At 35.6% G+C, this 20482-nt stretch overlaps 2 protein-coding genes across 3 annotated transcripts; both read right to left on the bottom strand.

Annotated features, from left to right (window-relative positions):
• Positions 1 to 38: 38 nt before the first annotated feature.
• LOC149489745 (protein Wnt-11b-like) lies at positions 39 to 17317 on the bottom strand. The gene is made up of 7 exons (XM_089714473.1): positions 16848 to 17317; positions 6357 to 6592; positions 3470 to 3680; positions 3001 to 3288; positions 2305 to 2467; positions 1771 to 2024; positions 39 to 1239 (listed from the first exon to the last, which is right to left on the bottom strand). The coding sequence occupies exons 1-7, from the start codon at positions 16919 to 16921 to the stop codon at positions 1062 to 1064; spliced, it is 1404 nt and encodes a 467-aa protein (XP_089570599.1). The 5' UTR covers positions 16922 to 17317; the 3' UTR covers positions 39 to 1061.
• Positions 6822 to 16904, bottom strand: LOC149489746 (uncharacterized). Of its 2 annotated transcripts, XM_089714478.1 has the most exons (3): positions 16848 to 16904; positions 12556 to 12628; positions 6822 to 7988 (listed from the first exon to the last, which is right to left on the bottom strand). In XM_089714478.1, exon 3 carries the CDS (start codon positions 7966 to 7968, stop codon positions 6919 to 6921), a length of 1050 nt encoding a protein of 349 aa, XP_089570604.1. In that variant the 5' UTR covers positions 7969 to 7988; positions 12556 to 12628; positions 16848 to 16904; the 3' UTR covers positions 6822 to 6918. The 2 variants fall into 2 exon arrangements, with proteins under 2 accessions (XP_089570604.1, XP_089570602.1); XM_089714476.1 differs by lacking the exons at positions 12556 to 12628; positions 16848 to 16904 and adding an exon at positions 8389 to 8414.
• Positions 17318 to 20482: the final 3165 nt, after the last annotated feature.

Below are 20482 nucleotides of genomic sequence, written 5' to 3'. Positions count from 1 at the left end.
CCGCTATTTCAGGTAGTTAGTTAAATGAAACCACGACATCAATCTAAGTACGAATTTATTTACAGTCGAGACAACAAAGGAAAATAATTTATTAAGATTTTTATTTATTTCTAATATCGTTGTCTCATAATTCATACAACTGTTAAGATGATTTTTAAAACTTTATTTACAAGTTAAATTTGTGCGGAAAAATACATGCAAAATATCTATCGCACCTACGTCTAAACTACACACATTTATTGTCGTACAGAATAGTCTAATTTTATCTATGCCTAAATAATGGATTAAAAGTGGATATTCTAAGTACAACATCGATTTATATGTTAAATAAATAAATACATTACATTAGAATAATTTCTACAAGCATCCACGTATGATTTTATAAACTAGGAATTATACATCAATTCCGAAAAATATGACTAGTACATTATTGTACGCGTAGGAATTTCTTTGGTGGCATCACAAATATCTATTTTTTAAACATCTTATAATAATGAAATATGCATTAATAAAAACGTATGTATTATTAAGAAACCCAGGCGGCGTTTTATGTGGAAATTTGTTATAATTTTGATACAAGTTTTTTGCCTACAGGATAAGGTTTGGATAAGGTACAAGTTTAAAACGAATTTAGAACGTACTTTAAACTATTTATGGACATCAGCAACAAAACAAGGCTACAACATATCTACGCTAAGGATTCTCTTTAGGAAGACTGTCTTAATGATAGAAGCTGACTGTATAGAAATAGCGAAGCAAATCTTACTGCATACAGGTAGTAAACTAAGATCCACGTCGAGAGTTGAAAAGAACAGAACACACATTTACATTCTGAACTCCGTTATTCTATATGGGTTTGAAACAATTTCTTCTTAAATAACGAACATATTATATTAAAATATCTTCCTTAACACTTTTAAACATAAAAATAATGAGGCCAAATAATAATTTAATTATAAAATATATTAAGAACACAGTAAATTGAGTATTAACATCTCAAACGGCAACACTATAATCGAATCGGCGTTTCTCAAGCCGTGTTATAATCGTGTGGCATGCAGTCAGTTGCAGTAGTGCTCCTCGCTGGTGACGCGGCAGAGCTGGCAGTCGACGCGGCAGCACCAGTGGTAGCGGCAGCGGCAGCGCTCCAGCCGCGAGTGGCGCAGCGCGCGCCGCCCGCGCCCGCAGCACAGCCGCCCGCACCCGCCCGCTGCGCTGCCCAGGCTTGCGTTGCACTTCCTACGATCATTCATTTTATTAAAATATATCTTTACTAGCTTTCGGCTTCGCCCGCGTTTTCAAAGAAAAACTCGTTCCCGTAGGATTTCTGGGATAAAACCTATCCTATGTCCTTTCTCGGGTATCAAAATATCTCTATACCAAATTTCATGCAAATGGGTTCAGTAGTTAAGGCGTGATTGAGTAACAGACAGACAGACAGAGTTACTTTCGCATTTATAATATTAGTGTGGATTCTCCTGAAGACTCTTGTTGCCATAGCCAAAATACCAAAAACTTGAGCACAGTAGTAACTAGTGTAAAATATTTTTGAATAATTATCTTAGTCTGTAAGTGTGAACTATAAAGTTTTTAAGTTATTTTTATTTCATTAAGCCTTAAGGCATAAAATTGTAATCTATATGAGCGTAAAAGGTTGCATAGAAGGCATAGAACATGCACAGAGAACACAGAACTGACAACACAATTTCCATATCAAATGGGAACTGATAAGCCATAATTAACACTTAGTTAAGACATGATCCTACTAACCTGCCATGAGTGCCGAGTGACCCAGCAGCGGGGTCCGGTTCGCAGTAGTCCGGGCTGGGCGTGACGTACCGCAGGCGCGGCTTGGGGCGAGCGGCGCGGCGCCGAGCCCGCAGCGGGCCCGCGCGCGCCGCCTCGCGGGCCAGCTGCGCCGCCGCGCGCTGCAGCGGGGCCAGCGAGCGCCAGCACGTGCGCACCGAACATGAGCCTGACACGCCGTGGCAGGTGCATTTCGTACGCATGCCGCTAGATATTACCTGTAAGTTAAATCAATTATTTACCGAAAACAGTAGGTATACATCGGAGAACAAAATGCTCTATAACTCTGCAACACGTAGAAATTTAGTTTATTAGATTACATAAGAATATTATTATTTAATGTATTGTACTATTTTTAAGTGTAATAAATATAACTGTGGACAATTACTACTTAGTGAAAATAAAAGCTTAAATATTTGAAATTCTCTCAAAATCTTTCGTTCAAGTTATAGTACATTTAAGAAAGAATGAATCCAGCTCATTTTATAATTTACGTACTTTTCTACCAAAGCGACCGTTCATCAAGTTTGCAGAAGCTATGAGCGGACGTAAACGTTCGAGCCGTGTTTGTAAATCCACTTGAGGGTCAAAGCGAGGGTCGTCCGCAGCCATACGATATTCTATGTTGCGATGTTTGAAACCTCTGTCGTCGTACTCGTATCTATAATGATATTTTTATACTGAGTCCAAAATGTTTCATAATGATTATAATACCATATCTTACTTAAGAAGTATTAATACTAATAAAATGTAATTATTTCAATTTATGTCAATTGTAGGTACCTACCTACGTTATTATGCTAGGCGTCCATTAGAGGCGGATCGGGCCGGGCCGCATCGCAACGGGCCGTCTCTAATGGACGCGCTGTTTGCTCCTGCGTCCACCTGTACGGGGCGCGGCGGACCGCCTAGGCGGATTTTATCTAACAGACGCTCGCCGCTTACATCCGCCTGCCTGCGTCCACTAGACGGGTCGGGGCGGGCCGGGCCGCAGCGCACCGCCGGCAGAAATCCGCCTGCGAAGCGATATCCGCCAATGCGTTGCGGCCCGCCCCGACCCGATCCGTCGCTAATGGACGATGTTTCATACAAAACATAGGCCGGCGTATTTTTGCGTTGCGATGCGGCCCGGCCCGATCCGCCTAGTGGACGCCTAGCATTACAATTATAAATGAATATTGTATTTTATCTCACCGTTCTCTGAATCGTTTTCTTGTTGGTCTCCCACGACGCGGAGATCTTGGTAATCGTTTGCGGCCACGTCGGCCCTTTTTTCTCGGAGTCGCGGTGGTAATATTTGGCGAAGCAGGTTGATCATCAACCAATATAACCACAGGTGGTGCCGTTGTTGGAACCGGTGGTGTAGTGGGCTCCGTTGTAGTAGTTGGTTTATCCATCGTAGTAGTATCAAAATCATAGTCCTCCTCTATATTACCATCTCGGATATCAATTTCATGTGCATCCAAGAATTGTTTTGCGAATCTAAACGTTAACAAAAAATAAGTTTAAAATAAATTAAGTCTAAAATCTCTTCAAAACTTCTATAAAACTATGAACTGCATTATAAAGAAAAGATAGCTAACAACTGTGCAACACGAACTGTTGACTTGTTTCTACGAGCATTATTTTAATTATCCCTCCATATTAATCGTTTAAAAAGTACCTTTCGGCCCACTGAAAGTTGTCCCCGCAGCCGCCCCACTTGAAGCGCGCGTGCGGCTCGGGCGGCGCGGCCTGGCGCGGCGGGCGCGGCGGCGCGCGGGGCGGCGCGGCGCACGAGCACGCGGCCAGCGCGCCCGACGCACACGCTCGAGCCACTGTCCAAGACAGCGCGGCAGCCGACATCGCGTACACGTATGCTTGCTCGCGAGTCCCTTGTATAATGTGAACAACCGCAATAATATGAATGAAATCTGACAAGTGAAGGAGCATAGTGACTGGAACTGCTACAATGATTATAACAAAATACTCTTAAAGTAATTAAACAACGGAGTTGAAAACCGCAGTCTCATCGATTTATCTACTCGTAAGCTATGTTAGACAGACAGATGGACATCTCTTTTTCGCTGGGAGTTAATTTCGATCAAATTTCAAACGTATTTGAACAATTGTTATCTAATGTTATGCTAAAATTATTAATGTTCTTTGTTTAAATAAAGCAAATCGAGTAAATGTGAAGTTTTTTTTATTGAAATTGAAACCTTACAACCATACTTTCTAATAACTGCTTCGCAGTTATTATAATTTATAACCCCACTTACAGTAATCATATTACGAAATGTCACTGAAACTTTATTACCGTTTAGATGTACTTACCTACTTTCAAAGTATTGCTACATATTGTTTTGTATAATTATTAGGTGGTAGGAGGGTGCTTATCAATTAAATGTTTTTCTATTAATTAGTCGTGATAACAATGTGATAGCATCAGCACGTCCTGAACCTGTACAATAACAGAGACCGGCTTATCATTGTGCATCGCAACGCGATTCGCGCGTGACTTCACCCCGTATTCCTATCGGTGGACCTCCCCAGACCTCCTTCCCCGGCCCACACGCTTGATTCATGCGTGTAATTAAATCTTTTGTCCGACTAACTATACCTCGACCCTGTTCTGGGCGAACTATCGAATCATCGATATCCTTTTCAATTTAAGCAACTAAGATAACGTATTGGGATAATCGAAATGTCAATAAAGATTTGGATATTGATGAACGATGGCAAATCCCTTGTCTAGAAGTCATGATGATGCCCATTCATTTTCCATATAATGTGGTTCCATAAAATGTCAGCTTAGTATGTCAGCATTCTATAAAATTATTCCTAAAAATTATAATTTACAACTTCTTTCGCATAAGTACCTAATTAGCGTTTGTGAAAAGTTTTCCCTCGCGCTGTCCTTCTATAGCTTATAAAAGTTTTAATTAAAATGTATTAGGCTTAAATAAAGATTCGTACGTAATTTTGTTTGAGGAATAATTTATTTAATTAGTTAAATTGTATGGCGTATGTATGCAGTTGCTCTGGCTACCAAAACAATGCCTCGTATTTCGTAAAAGTACAATCATGTAGACAGTATCCGGCATGGTCCGTTGCCAACGATACAATGTCGCAGAACACGCTAAAACTAGAAAAACATTGCTGTTTGTCGATTTTTCCTTTTTCTAAATTCCAGGTCGTCGTTTTATTATTTCTTCCAAGCTATACGATCTGAATCATCTGAGTATATGTATTTCGCAAAATAGCAAAACTTTTAAAAGATACCAGAAGGATAAGAATTTAACCAAAATAAAAACTTTTTATATTATATACCTATAATAATTGCGAAGGTATGACTTTCATAATATTTAAAATAGCTCGGTACTTCAGCTATCGCGTTTCAGTGCTATTACCACGCGATGTTGTGGACGGTAATTTGTCAAAAAAGATCAATAGAATGACACGGAAACGATACAAACGCAATTATTTATTGTATAGCTAGTATTCGTCATAGCACGAAAAATATATTCCAAGCAATTTTCGTTCGTATTCCTTTTGCTCTACCGTACTATGCTGCAATTTAAAGTTTCGCAAAACCGTATACAAGTATTATTTTATATTTGAATGTACGTAGGAAGTTATGTCACGGTATTCACGACTTTAGATATTGACATGATATGGAGGATGGTTTCTGAATAATTTTCATGATGACACGCAACGAATAAACATAAAATCAAAAGAAATCACGTAAGTAGTTCAAATTAAAGTCAGTAGGTAAATAAAGTGTTTGGAAGCAGTTTTTTAATGTAACGTTAAAAATTAATTATCCGAAAAGTAATAAATAAAAGCTTTCACTAAATGGTAATAGAATGTTTAATGCGGAACCGAGACAACGGGTAAAGAAAGGGCGCTGCGATGTCGTTACGCTAGCCGCTCTCGCACAATGTCCGCCGTTGATTTAAAAGACTCTGTAAACTCGCCTTTCTTATCTATCATGATTGTCGGAAGTTCTCGTCGACATAGAACGGATTCACCGGTACACTGCACTCGTGAAGAAACTTTAATGAAATGGAATTGATACAGACCGACGAAGTGCAGACTTTCCTAATTTGATTAAACTTACATGCTCGCAAAGGCACTTCCACTTTTCTATTAGACTAATTGGAAACCGTAGTATTTTTATTTTAAGCTTTACACCAAAAATAAAAGATTGTTAATTGACTTACATACGATTGGGACGTAGGTACATATTTTAGTATATCAACGAATAAGTATATTATAGTATAAACTTTAGAAAATAACAATAATTATCTTCTATATTGCCTGATCATTCGGTTATCCTTGGAAGAGTATGGGTAGATTTTGACAGGAGTTTCACTAGGAAGCAGGGTTTATAAAGAGAAGCGGAAGCCCTCATTTTTTTGGAAAATAATTCCTGCAAGAAACAATCGTAGACCCTAGCGATCAAATAAACCACAGATAACATGACCCACATAATATAATGCGTTTCCTTAAATTTAGATGCAAGGATCGAATTGTATAATTTGCCAACATTCAACACAAATACTAACCTGTAAGCAAATCTGGTGTGAATTTCGGAGCTAATTCAATAGACGAACAGTTCCATCGTTCACCAGCATGTGCAGAAAGGCAAGCTGATCGTGCCAGCCTGGCCGCTGCCGCGACGTGCGGCATCGCTGTCGGTTGTCGCCTACACACACGCGCCTGGTCACTCCATAGCATTCCATTTTGTTTTGCGTCCCAGCAGTCACTTTCTGTCCAATTACCTTCAATATCGTGCAAGGCTCTGTGAATAAGGAACGTAGTACATGAACAGTTATGAATAGTTAAACTGATTTGGTATGAAAAATCTAATATAATTTTATTGCAAATAATTTGATCACTTAAAGTTATTGCCATATTAAATTTGATCATTTTATGCTTATACATACATTATATTTATTCATATAATATGTATTCCGCTTTTATTATTCCAAAGGTAGGTATAAAATAAAACAGGTTTTTTAAAGTGCATGTATATTTTCTGCAATTAATATTTTTCATTCGAATTCGGTACATCCTAAATTAAATGTGTTCAAAATTAAAAAAATTGTATTTTTTTCTTTTTGAAAACTATTTTGTCCTTTTCATTTCTTCGCCAGGCGTTTGAGTTATAAAATCATTTCGGCGAGCTGATTGCGGTGGCAATCCTCGCTGAAATGCTTCACACATTTCATACAAGTAATTTGGTAGAAAGTCATTGCCTTCGCCTTCTCTTCGTCGAAGCAGGCTGTATGCTTCTCGTAGTGTTGGTTTTGGCGCTAAACGTAATTCCAATTCGACGGCTGATGGAAAATGAGCAGCTAGAGAATATATGATTTCCAGATCTGATGGCGGAGGATTCAAATGTTTGTAATTAGTTACTTTTGATAAAAAGTATTCAGACATAGTAAGACGTGAATCATTTTCATTATATTTTCCCAACTTCATGTCGTACAAGACTGTCTTTTGTCTTTCGGAACCCCAAAATTCTTCTTCAAAGGAAGAATAAAATGTATCGATATTATTAAATTCATTTTTAAAACAGCGTACCCACATAAGAGGAACACCACTAAGGCAAGATATGATAAATGGTAGTTGCTTTTTCTCTGGCATATTCAATTCAGATATATAATATTTAACATTTTCTAAGAAATCCATAGGATGCGTTTCACCACTGTCATCAAAATGTGGTCTATTGTTTAAAGAAGCAATTATTAAATTATTTAATTGATCTGATGTCATATTACACAGCGTCTGCTTTTCTGTATTATCATCAATTTCAATAATTTTCGTTTTATTTTCATGTGACATAGATAACTTATCAACATTTTCCGATTTCCCTAAATTGGGGAGCGACATATGGCTCCTTAATCTAGACGATGGCATATTTTCCAAAATATCTTCTTGACTTTGTGAGAATCTTACTCCAAGGCCTAAAGTAGCAGGCTTGTAAATGTTTCCGAATAGTGCAGAGTCTACACTCTTTTTTCGCCCATGATATGGGGTGTCTTTACAGACCGAACTCGATATTTTGTCTACCATTTCTGAAAGACTTGTTACTGATGATTTAATCTGCCGTAAATCAACAAATAAACTCATGTTGTTTGTCAAAGCAAATTGAAATTGTCGTCCATATCGCATCTATTTGCATAATTGATCAGCTGAAAAAGAATAGAATAAATAAATAATTTACCCTATTAAGGGCCGATTTTTCAATGCTTGGATAAAACTTATCCGTCCAATAAAGTATTACACGATAATATTAAAAGGTCACGTAAACTGTCAAATACGGGCAATTAGAATACGTTTTTAAAATGGTAGTTTTATACATTATTCGACGAATAAGTTTTATCCAAGCATTGAAAAATCGGCCCTAAGTAAATTATAAAAGTTACGTGTGATTGTGAGTTAGAACATTATGAATTAAAAATATATTTTTATTTCATAATGATCTAACTCACACTGAAGTTACAAAGATGTAATGCATGTGAATTATTATAAAATACAACTTGAAAATGCCTTAAGGTGCGTAGAAAGTTCGTAGAAGTGAACACAGCTTACGTGCGGCAGTGACGGGCGGGCAAATGGTACTACCTGAACCCTCCCTTTAACGAGGAATACCGCGGTTGCAACTTTTTATAAACGTACCTATTACGATAACTGGGTTATGGTTGGAATATTAAATTTCATTGACGTGGTGCCTGCCAAGGACAGGCGCTACTTCGGCTTGCCGGTGACTTCCGATTCCGTGGAAAAAGCTCGCATTTCAAGAACTGATTCATGGACAGTTATTAGTTTCTGTAATTGCCATTGTAAAAGAATCAGGAAAACTTAGTAGTGCGACTAAACAGACTAACTTCAACGAAATAGATTTTTTTTTTTCATATTACCTATCTACTAGATGAGTATTTTAATTTTTTGACTTACATTTTTTTCTATTAAATATATCTAACTAAATGTACTTACTACCATGTATGTCAAACATTATGTCTAGTCCTTCTTGGTCTAGTCTCTACTCTCTAGGTAAATTATAATTACATTTAAGAGTTATAAACTGTATCAACCCCTTTTTAAGCCCATGCCATGTAGTCGTTTTCCATTCTTATAGTTTGGCCTAGAATTGTGTAAGCATCTTGCACGCAACGTCATCGGTGACGTGTGATGCCGGAATCTCGTCGATCGTTCGAAGTTATTTACGCGCCCTACACTTTATATTAAGGGAACTGTTAGTAAACATTCTTTCGCGAATTTAATACACAGTTTCACCCATAGCCAAATTAACATTATAGTCAATTCAAGCGCAATCTACTATTCTGCGCCGGCTCTGTACCGAACATTATCTTATTCGTCACGCAACGCACGTGCGCATACAATAAAATAAAATAATTCCCGTATCAAATTTTACGCGTCTATCTTGATCTAGGAGACAAAAGCCCGTATAGACCGGCAAAGGGGACCGCTTTATCATAACTGGTTGTGTTACAGGATAAAAGACCACCGACCTTTTTTGCTTAACCGCTTTGTGTTTTGTTCACGCACATAATTATAAAATAGGTTACAATGTTAATAATTGTTAAGGTAAATTTTATACGCTGATGGCCTTTTGTAATCTGAGCGCTACTAAACGTGTCAATGTGATTGTGCGATTGCCCGTTATAGACCATTTTTCTTATTCATTGATTTAGTACCTAGTCTGATTTTAAGTTTCAGTTAGAACATTAAACTAAATAATAAAAACGATTGCTAGTCATTTTAAACCCAAATTATCAATAAACGCAAAAACTGTTCACAAGCCAAAGCAGCTGTTGCGAGTCCAACCGTCGCGTCGCCGCAGCCGCGCCGCTGATTCGGCTTTAATGATGATTAAACGTTGTATGATTGTTATAGCGTGCGTGTGCTGTACCGCCAACAACAAGTTTATGTTAAAAAACAAATCGTATTTTTTAGGTGAAAGTTACATGTATCTACCTCTGCTTACCAATCGATTGAGTATGTTGAAATTAATATACAGAGCTGTATTAGCTAGTAGAATCAAAAAGCATGCTATTTTATTTCCTATCAATACAAGGTATAGAGACGAGCTCCAAGAGAAAATATATTTCGAAGCGTAGACCCACTTAGATTTCTGATCTACAATTTTCGCAATCGTAAAATTGATTACAGGATCGAGAAGCAAAATAGCTTGTAACATATTAGAAGTCAAAGCAATTCCTAAATGTTATAATCTGTACCTATCTAAAATTTAACAGATACAAAAATTTTAAGTTGGCTTTACTTCAAAATTAGGGTAGGAATGAACTGGAATGAACAGTCCTCCCATCAGTTCTGATTTATTTCTTGACAAACAACTGGTCTCCTGTCGCGCGTCAGTAAGCTTCCATGCCCCATTAGCTACGACTACAATGATACTCTAATTATGTACCATTCGACACACTCACAAAAGCTACTTGTCTAATGACTACTATTAATCAAAGACAACTACGGGTGAATTTGATGTCCCCGTATTAATTAGGGAGAGCAATAATGTACTACACGTAGTTATAGATTGTACAAATGTACATAGACATTGAGTATATTATTATGCAAGCATTTCACGTTCTACAAATACATATCTGAAGTCCCATTTCATTATTAATGTGAGGTTTACGCTCGTATCTTAAAATCTCATACAAAATGAGCAAACAACACGAGTAGCATTATCATTAAATTATAATTTTACTTGTTTATGCAGAGCACGCACTTGAAAATCCCATTTCCTATTTAAATGTGGGCAAACTTAAAGGAGCACATAGGAAGTCGAAATAATTGAAACAAATGCAGGGATTACTCAACAAATTGTACAATACAAGGGCGATTTGTCTAAATCATCCTCTTTAAGGCACAATTGTTATTTAATGGTGTAAATTTCGTTGGAATAAAACTTACGTTAATTATGTTAAAACCACGCAAACCAAAATAAATACTTCTACATAGTTACAGCGAAAATGTTTGTCATTTACATGCATTTTGTATATGTACGAACTTGTATATCAGAATACGTACATGAAGGGGTGACTATAATTACCTACGTTCTGGTTTATATAAACAAGACTTGAATAGGTAACGTGCTTGTTTTTAAATACTTTACATACAGCGGCATTACTCTGGCCGAGGATTGTGCACAAGAGGGGTCGGGCGACGTGCCTTATCTTTACAGTTTTAATAGGATTGCGAAATATGAATGTAAAAAACACCTTTGGATTTTAATATTCTGCAATTGTAAATAACGTTATTATTTAAGGATTAGGTAAATTTTACGTCAAAAACCTGGAATCTAGACTAGGCTAAAACGAATTATTTAAATGCAGTAAAATAGGTAATCGAGTCTATTCATGAAGTGCAAGTGGAACGAAGTATGTAGGCTCCTTGTAAATAAATAGTAGCCTCACAAAATATCTATGATTAAAACGTAAGGATGGTTTGATATGAGTGTAGACATAGGTATTGTCTTTTCCTGCAACTTTTCCACTGTTTGCAATAACCAAGGATTCACTCCAGACAGCATGACTTCTCTGGATTCAGTTCGTCACTGTTACAAGCTTATAAATTACTAACCACCTCGCTTTCTTTGCTTTTGATTCTCAGAAATATAAATCGATTCCACTCCAATATATGCCGGTCTGCTCTTCTGCGTAATGGAACAGATAAAAATCATCCAATATCCAAATTATTAAAATTACCTAGGTACTTAATAGATTTTGATTTTCGAATGATTAGTTTAACGTCATGGTCTTTTATTATTAAATTATTTTCAATTTATATGGCGTTCTATAAAATAAAATATAACCTATTGCTCGGCAACCTGACATTGTGTAAATCCGCCTTAAAATCCGCACTGATAACTACACAGCAAGGATTTACAAAGGTCTATGTGTTTTTATAATAACAGTAGGTATAATAGTAAAACTAGAAACATAAATGTCCGTTATGTATGTGTGCCATTAGCATAATTGACTTGTACGGTAAAGTAAATCCACAGCTCATTGATAAATGCGTCATACTTCAAAGAGACTGTCGATGCGGTTAAACAAGAAATCGGTGAATAAGATTAAAGCTAAGCATATACGCTCTGGTGCAAGGATGTCGGTAATTTATGAATTTGTCAGGACAAAGTGTACATCGTCGTCGGCGTAAATAAAGAGCGCTGTGGCGCGGATAAATTTGTGTCAGATCAAATGAATCGTGCACGAAGCGATTTGTTGCACTTATTTCTTGTTATATCTACAAAAACCATTACGAGATGGCCCGTCGTTTTGGTGTAAAAATAGCATTAGTTCGATAACAAGGGTTAGCTTTACATTCGTTCATAAAACGATCGTCTTGTGAACAATGAAACCTTTTTATAGAAAACGATTATACTGGATCGATTCAGACCTACATAATACAAAGGTATACTTAGCCATATAGGGTACCTAATCGTTACTCGCCCGGCACTCCGCAAAATTAGCCCTCGCGAAGCCCTACACATATACCTACTACATGTTTATGGACTGTTGTGCACCATAGTCTTCCATTAAGTTTTTTAATCAGCACTTTTTTAAAATAAAACTTTTTTAAAAAGATCGTAAATGTTTCATTTGGTGAAGGATCATAAAGTAGGTAATTTAACAATAAATTTAATAATATAAGTATCTTCGATATTTGATTGATTATATTGATAGAATAATAAAAACAGGTATAGGTACCTACTTATTTTTGGAATAATAATGCTCTTCCGTAATTATTACAAAGCCTCTTAACTGGATATTTCTCTAAGTTCCTCCTGGGAATTAAGAAATGGATAATTAGTTATTGTAACAACCTGTATGACCAATTACGACGTCTAACTACGTTAATAGTGAGTCGTATAAAGAATTTTCTGTCCGATTCAGAGCAATAAAATAAATCTACTGAAGTGGCCCGTATTTCTCCTTCACCCACAGCCGAGTCGCCCGCTCCGACTAAACTTATAGATGTAGAATTCAATAAAAATCACAATCGTAAAAACTAAGATGGCAGTCATATAAAAATACCTAAGAGGGCATTAAGAACCGTCCCCTTATAATAATAGGCCCTGCCAGATGCACGGGACGACCGCCTGGAAAAGTCACAGTAGGAACTCGAGCGAGGAAAATTATTTTTTTCGGTCTGCCACACACGGGCCGGGCCCTTGCTAACTCGGCGAAAACTAAATCTTTCTTCTCACGCGAATTACTTACAGATGGTAATTCATGGTCCTTTTAACTTGATTTCCCTTCCTTATATACCCACCCATATAATTTATAATTATAGTGACTATTAATATTATATGTACTTACATTCGTACTATTATAATCATATATAAGATATCTAAATCTTTTAAAAAGTGAAAACAGGTTCAAATCGGTTTATATGAACATTTAAATTTTAAACCATAACTAATACCTAACAAACTAAAAAAGTGTCCAAATGCGAGTTGGACTCGCGCACCGAGGGTTCCGAACAAACCTATTTTTCATTATATGTTCTAACTAAATTTATGCTTTTAGCAATTCTCCCTTTATCAGGTGCTATAGGACGTTGCTTTGTATCAAATTTCAAGATTCTGTGTTCACGACCGACAAGTACCCTGTAGGTAGGTTTTGATTCCCTTGCAAATTTCAAGAATTAGCACCCATAGTATTTTGTTGTCGCTTAGAATATTAAAAATTTCAAAGCTTCCTTAGCTTGATACCTCTACGTGGTCATGAGAGAAATGGTCTTGACAGACAGTAGACAGACGGACAACAAAGTGATTCGGAACCCTAAAATTTAAAATCATTTGTTCTGAAGCTTCTAGGTTGAAAGTTAAATCGTAGATATATTTTCATAATATGCTCTACGTTTTAGGATACCAGTTTATAGATAATTAAATGATACCCTGATTCACAAATTATCGATGTGACCGATATACTATAGCTACTTAACCCAACGCAAAATTGTAGAGGATGCATTGGTCGGTTGTATGATACAACTTGTATCTATCTCTACGTAGTTATATATTTTTAGAAAATATTTAATAGGAAAACATATAACTATGACTTTCTACAATTTCAGAGAAAATTAGTAACATACATTATTCTATTTCTATGTTATTCAAAAAAAAAACATAATAAGATTTACAGTTTTAGATGGCAAGTCTAATAATAATATATTTATTTTGAAATAGTTTTCGGTCTGCGTGAAGGAATGCATATGTCGTAAAAATGTTACAAATATATTATGTCTTGTTTACATTTAGGTGAAAGTTCATTTTGATAGCCATAAATGAGAAGAAGTAAGTAATAATTATGGTACTTAGTATTTAAGTTGGCCGAACTTAGTTATAAAAGTAATAATTACCTATGTACCTATAATGGATCTAATTACACTAATATTCGATGATTGATAGATATACGTATTTAGGACTGAAGTCTAAAGAATGCTATTATTAAAAATATTAGTTGCCTTCATATTAATTAGTATTTCTAAACATCAGTTCGGATAAATAGGTCAGAATTAAAAGCCTTAGCTGATACCGAACATGATTGTCAAAAGTTCATACCGTAAATAACTTCTCATGCGAGTCTACACAATAATCTGTTCAATTCGCTTTAACACAAAAGGGATTAACTATAGTTAGTTATGGTTAATTATGTAACAGAAAAAGTATTCTTTAAAAAAATAAATCAATTGGAGTTACGAGTCCCTTATAATCCTAACAGTCGTAATTAATGTTTGTGCAAAATAATTGGAATCGATAGTCCAATTGTATTGGCGTCAAAGCTCGGATTTCCAGAGATATTTCCGGGTTTAATCTCGGGGGCGAATAATTGTGGGCTGCAACGGAACAACGCTGCTCATTAGTGCAATGTTCAATTAGGGCGCAATGGACGCAGGGGCGTCGGGTTACCTTACCTCCTACACACTACAATTGAACTTGTGAAGAAAATTATACCCTGTAAATCAATTCCTTTGCCATTTGTTCTATGTGTGTGTTACAGAGAGATAATTCAATTTAAGGAAGTGTTATTTATTTTAAAGGTATAGTTTCTAAAAGCTATATACAATATAGAAGCTACGCTATTCTAAAGCTTGTTTTGAACCTGTTCCACTAATCTCATGTATGTCATTCATAAACTTCTGCAGGGATTTCATTTAGAATTATTTTTATATAGTGCACGCACAAAATTTATAATTATTATTTGTTTTATAAATAGATATTTACTAGGCAGAAAAACTCTTTCTTTTTATTTTTTTAATTTCCCTGTAGTTAGGTACTTAGTTATATTTCAAACTAGTAAATGGTACAACTTTATGTTCAGCGCTGAGGCTTGTAGAATTTTTCATTTCATACATGAGTAAGGTTATGAAACCGTTAAACCGTAGCTAAAAATCTCGATTCGCAGTTAGTAGGCATAGACTTTGTTTGTACAATAGGAAGTAATAGTATGTATACCTGTAAATAAAACGACTATTTTTCAAGTTTCTAACAACGAACAGTTAAGACGACTAAATATATAGGTGAATGAGGTCAACATTTTACATTATTACTACCTATATGCTTAACATTTTATGAAGTATCATATTGAAAATCAACACCTTAGAAGTAAGCATAACAGATAATAGGTACCCGTTCTGTTATTATTACCTACTTGGTTTTAAATGGTTTTGTACATTTTTAGGGTTTTGAACCTCAAAAGGAAAAACGACCTTATAGGATCACTTAGTTGCCAGTCTATATGTCTGTATGTCTGTCAATCAAGACCTCTTTTTCACAGGAACGCATGGAAGTACCTATCAAGCTGAAATTTATAATGAATGCGCAAGTCTATGGTCGCTTGAAGCTGAGAAAAAATTAAACTTATTAGCCATTGCAATCATAAGATAGAGCCGTTTATGCTGCAACTTTTCACAAGACATTCATGACATTTTGACATTCGCAAGGGAATCTAAACCTACAGGGTTCCCGTGAACACAGTCTTAAAAATTTAGCACATAACGCCATCTAGATAAAAGAAAAATTAAAATGAAAGTTACAACATATTAAGAAATAGGTTTGTTTGTTCAGAACCCGCGGTGCGCGATTCCGACTCGCATTTGGCAGGTTTTATTTAAAAGTACCTTTGGCAGTAGTTATAACAAAAAAAAATGTTATTCAAATATAATGATTGGGTAATTTATACATCGAAATTAGCGCGGTATGGACAATTTGGAACTTGATTTTTTGCATTGATTTATTCAATTAAGACTCTAGACTACAATGCACATTGAGTACATATACCATATTCATCTCGATTCTCGATTATACATAGTATCACCCCTTCATTATAGTATTCAATCCTTGTCTTTGTTTCATTGTGATATCAAATCAACAATGGCGACAATTAAGAAAATAAGAATCATTAATTTGATCTATCTATCTATCTATCTATCTAGGTAATCGAAGACGAGTGAGATTCATAAATAAAATTTTAGTTTATTATTAATTTTTATACCTACTTAAGTACATAAAATTTTTATACAAAAAAATATGCAGTAGTCAGTAGTGCTCAAAAGAACTACTTAATTAATTGATTAAATAAATAGGTAATGTTTTAATAAGTATTATTTGTGCTTGGCATAATAATCCGTATAAAATAGGATCATATATTATGTACATAAATAACAATTAGGTAGTACTTACCCATATATTAAATTTACCTAACACCAAGAACTTAAAATTACCATTTGAGTAGTTTTCGGTAACACATCAATTCATAATAATTATATATCTATAAGTAATAAAATAATATTTGAAATAAGCTAAATACTTTATTTTAGTTTCAACTAAGTATGTATGTAGTTTAAATAAAATAATTTTAGAAAATTTGGTGTCACAGCAGACCAGTGGTCTGAGATTAAGTACATAGTTATCATTAAAAATAAATATTTTATGATTAAGTAAAAATGTATTGTAAATATTTATATGAGTAAGAAAATATGAAAAAAATGCGTATACTCACAACCATCGAATCGCCTCTGTCGCTCTCGGTAAAAAAACAAAAAATAAAATAAATAACACAACGAAACAACGCATCACTATGTCAATCGATACTTTAGTCCTTGTGCACTTGTTTAGACAAAAATTAAAAGTTTTGAGTGGAGAAAGGGCGCGAAAAAATTTGGCGGGAAAATCTTTAGCTCCGAATTGCTTTGAAGCTGAGACGAGAGTGGAGTGAGAGCAGCGTGCGAGTGTGCGAGTGCACCGCGCTGGGGAACACCGCGCCACTAGCCGCCAGCGAGCGGACAGCGGTCAGCCGGCCGCGCCGCCTGCCGCGCCGGACCACTCCGACCTCGCATAGAGTTCAATACTGCACAGAGCGGCCAACGTTGAGCACCTTGGCTTTCATTAATTAGATAGGTATACTAATTTAATTAACTACATAATTATATTTGTAGACAGAAATATATATTACAATTTACAATACAAGAAAAAAGTTATGAGGCATCGAAAAACGTTTTAAATAAAAAATATTTTTAATTTTTTGTTTCCTAATTGCTCCCTTAATACTTTTATCGCCTTAACTAATAATAAGTTACCTTTTAAACGTGGAGGAAAATTATAAATAACACTCTAATACTTTTCCAATTAACTTAACCACTTTTTAATACTAAAATAAAGAATTGACTCTCCGAGGCTAAAAGCTGATAGTAAAAAAGAGTCTGAAAGCCACGCGAGAGCACGCTAGAAACGGGCGGGCGGGCGGCTGTGCTCCCCACGCGCGGTACAACCCACTTATCAATTCAGTCGAGTGGGCATTCGTTCATTGTGAAGGATTGTGTCTATTATGCGCGGATTCGGTGCTTATTTACCCGTTCACATGCCACTACAGTATAACACATCGTAATCAACCACTTCATGCTTTTTAGAGTTGTTGCCTGAAGTGTTATTTTAAACGTTTTAACTTTTGAGATTCCATTTAGATAAAACTTGATAAATTGTTTTATAGTAACGGTGGGCTTTCGAATTAATTTAATTTGTATGAGTTATTTTTTTACTCTACTACTATACCTACTCTATCCTCGAGTTTTACGCTTGGCAACTCATTAGGAGATCATTTTTAAGTATTATTAAATCTATACAATATTAAACTTCAATCCTTACAAATATTGTAAGAACTGAGGATTAATTTTGCATTGATTTAATATCAAAATGATTTTCTTACTCGTGTATTTTATAAATAAAAGTTTTGATTTCAGAATCGAAATATGTATATTTATCTCTGATTATACAAAAGTGCATAAGTATATGTATAAAAGACCAATATAACCATATCATTAATTAGGCAAGGAATTTAAAATACATATTTAAATGTCTACAACAATCAATATTTAGAGCAGGCTCCAAGGAGATGTTCGTTTACAAAAATAGCGGACCTAAATCTGACTTCTGATATACATATATTGTATAGATCCCAGACATCCTATAGACAGATGTTGCCAACCAGTTTTGTGGTCCCCCTCTCCCCACCGCGGTAATTAAATATGGCATACAAAGAAAAAAATAAAAATTTCCGAAACATGCCGTGTGGGGTATCAAATGAAAGAGCTTATTGAGTAGATCACGAATATATAGCATACTATAACATTTCTTACAGTTTCTCTAAGATTTTTTAGAAATTTTACGAAAATGGTCCATTTTTGAGTTAACTTTAAACCACTATAGATTGAAAACTCATGAATATATTTTTTAAATTATTATTTTAAATAATTAACAATAGTCCATTGTTTACGATTCAATAGTTCGTACAGTGAAATAGTTGCATGGGGGAGTGGGGGGAGCATTCAAAGATGGCGAGTATATTTTCAAGTTTAGAAGAGGCTGATGAAGTTAAGAGGCTGATTCAAGAATGTTCTGCCATATTTTTCATTCTGTCAAACACACCGACAGTGCAGAGATAATTATTCTAAGCCCTGACACCGATATTTTTGTATAAGGGTGACAAATCAACATCGAGCTATGCTGCGCTGTACTGCGCTGTGCTGTGTTTGGTCAACTCGCTCGTCTAATATTTTAATGAGGATACAAACAAACCATGCTGCGCTGCGCTGTGTGAGGCTACGCTCAGCTTGTAGATGATAATCGCTCATTTACACAGCACAGCGCAGTACAGCGCAGCATAGCTCGATGTTGATTTGTCACCCTTAGGCCTTTATTTCTGGCATAAACTTTGATGTCAAACGCCTAAACCGCACTACGACGAAACTGCCAATATTTTTATCCGCGTGATTTGCAACGGCCCCACTTGCGGATTTTGCTCGCGACTGATTTTAAAACCGCTGATTGTCACATGTTCGCGACAAAAAACGCAACACCAACAATTACTTTTCTATAGATACGGCAAACCGTTTTTTAACAGTGTGTGGATTTCTGGCGGTTTATCAGTACCTACCTAGACGAGTAGTAGAGCGATTTTGTCCTCATTGACTTTTAAATAACATTTAGATTTTCGCCTTTTTACTTATATAATAAATAATAATATGTATTCGAACTATTAAACGAAAACGTAAATTTGAGGTATGAATTATTAAAATATGGAAAGTTTGAAATTAACTACGATTTTTTTAATGCGAAATAAAGACTAAAAACGCTACCTTTCTAATCAAGCAACTATCCATACTAATATTATAAATGTAAAAGTAACTCTGTCTGTCTGTCTGTTACTCAATCACGACTACTATTTGGTGTAGAGATATTTTGATACCCGAGAAAGGACATAGGCTACTTTTTACCCCGGGAAATAGGATAGGTTTTATCCCGGAAATCCCACGGGAACGGAAACTATGCAGGTTTTTCTTTGACTGCGCGGGCGAAGCTGCGGGTGGAAAGCTAGTATGTACAATATATAAGTTTGTTAAGTCAAACATAATGCAGTCGAAACCATAATAGGTATATCAGTCGCTAGAAAATTATGTTCAATAATGATTATAATAACTCATAGTTAGTCTTTTAATAATATAATAGTCACTTTAAGTCTCGTCTAATATAAATTATACTTAATATCGCCAAACAAAAAAACGCACATCTGGGAATTATAAAATTTCTAAGGTTAAGACCATAGAAATCTAAATAACAAGACACTAGAAGTCGTAAGCGTGCGTGACCTTGTCGCCACTCAGGTGATTTTCACATCACCAATGCATTCGTCACTGTTCAGTTGCTCTGGAGACGTATGAGTGTATACATGGTGTGTTTCAGCAATTCCCATTGCGGAAATTCTTCCACAAGTTGTAATTATACTTATAAAGGAATAATATTTCATCGGAAAATATTTTTTTTTAGAAATAATGCCGTTTTTCCTTAAAATTATAGAATACTAGCGGTCCGCCCCGGCTTCGCCCGTGGTACATATTTACGTTTTCGCTACATAAAAACCATCCTCGTACTTCAAGAAATATAATAAAAAAAGAATTATCGAAATCGGTTCATCCGTTCTCGAGTTATGCGCTTACCAACACATTTTGCGATTCATTTTTATATATAAGATTTACAAGTATTACGAGTGTCACCATAGTAATCGAAATAACAATGAATGACACAGTCGACCATTCTTATTATCACGTTTGTTCGTATTGGAGCAAAAAGTCTCATATACTT

Source organism: Colias philodice, chromosome 3 (assembly GCF_061535455.1).
Source record: "Colias philodice isolate Cphi_HAF_F1 chromosome 3, ilColPhil1 Martin Lab GWU primary, whole genome shotgun sequence".
Classification (NCBI taxonomy): Eukaryota; Metazoa; Arthropoda; class Insecta; order Lepidoptera; family Pieridae; genus Colias; species Colias philodice.
Note: the sequence above shows the minus strand (reverse complement) of the source record. Positions and strands in the feature narration are given on the sequence as shown.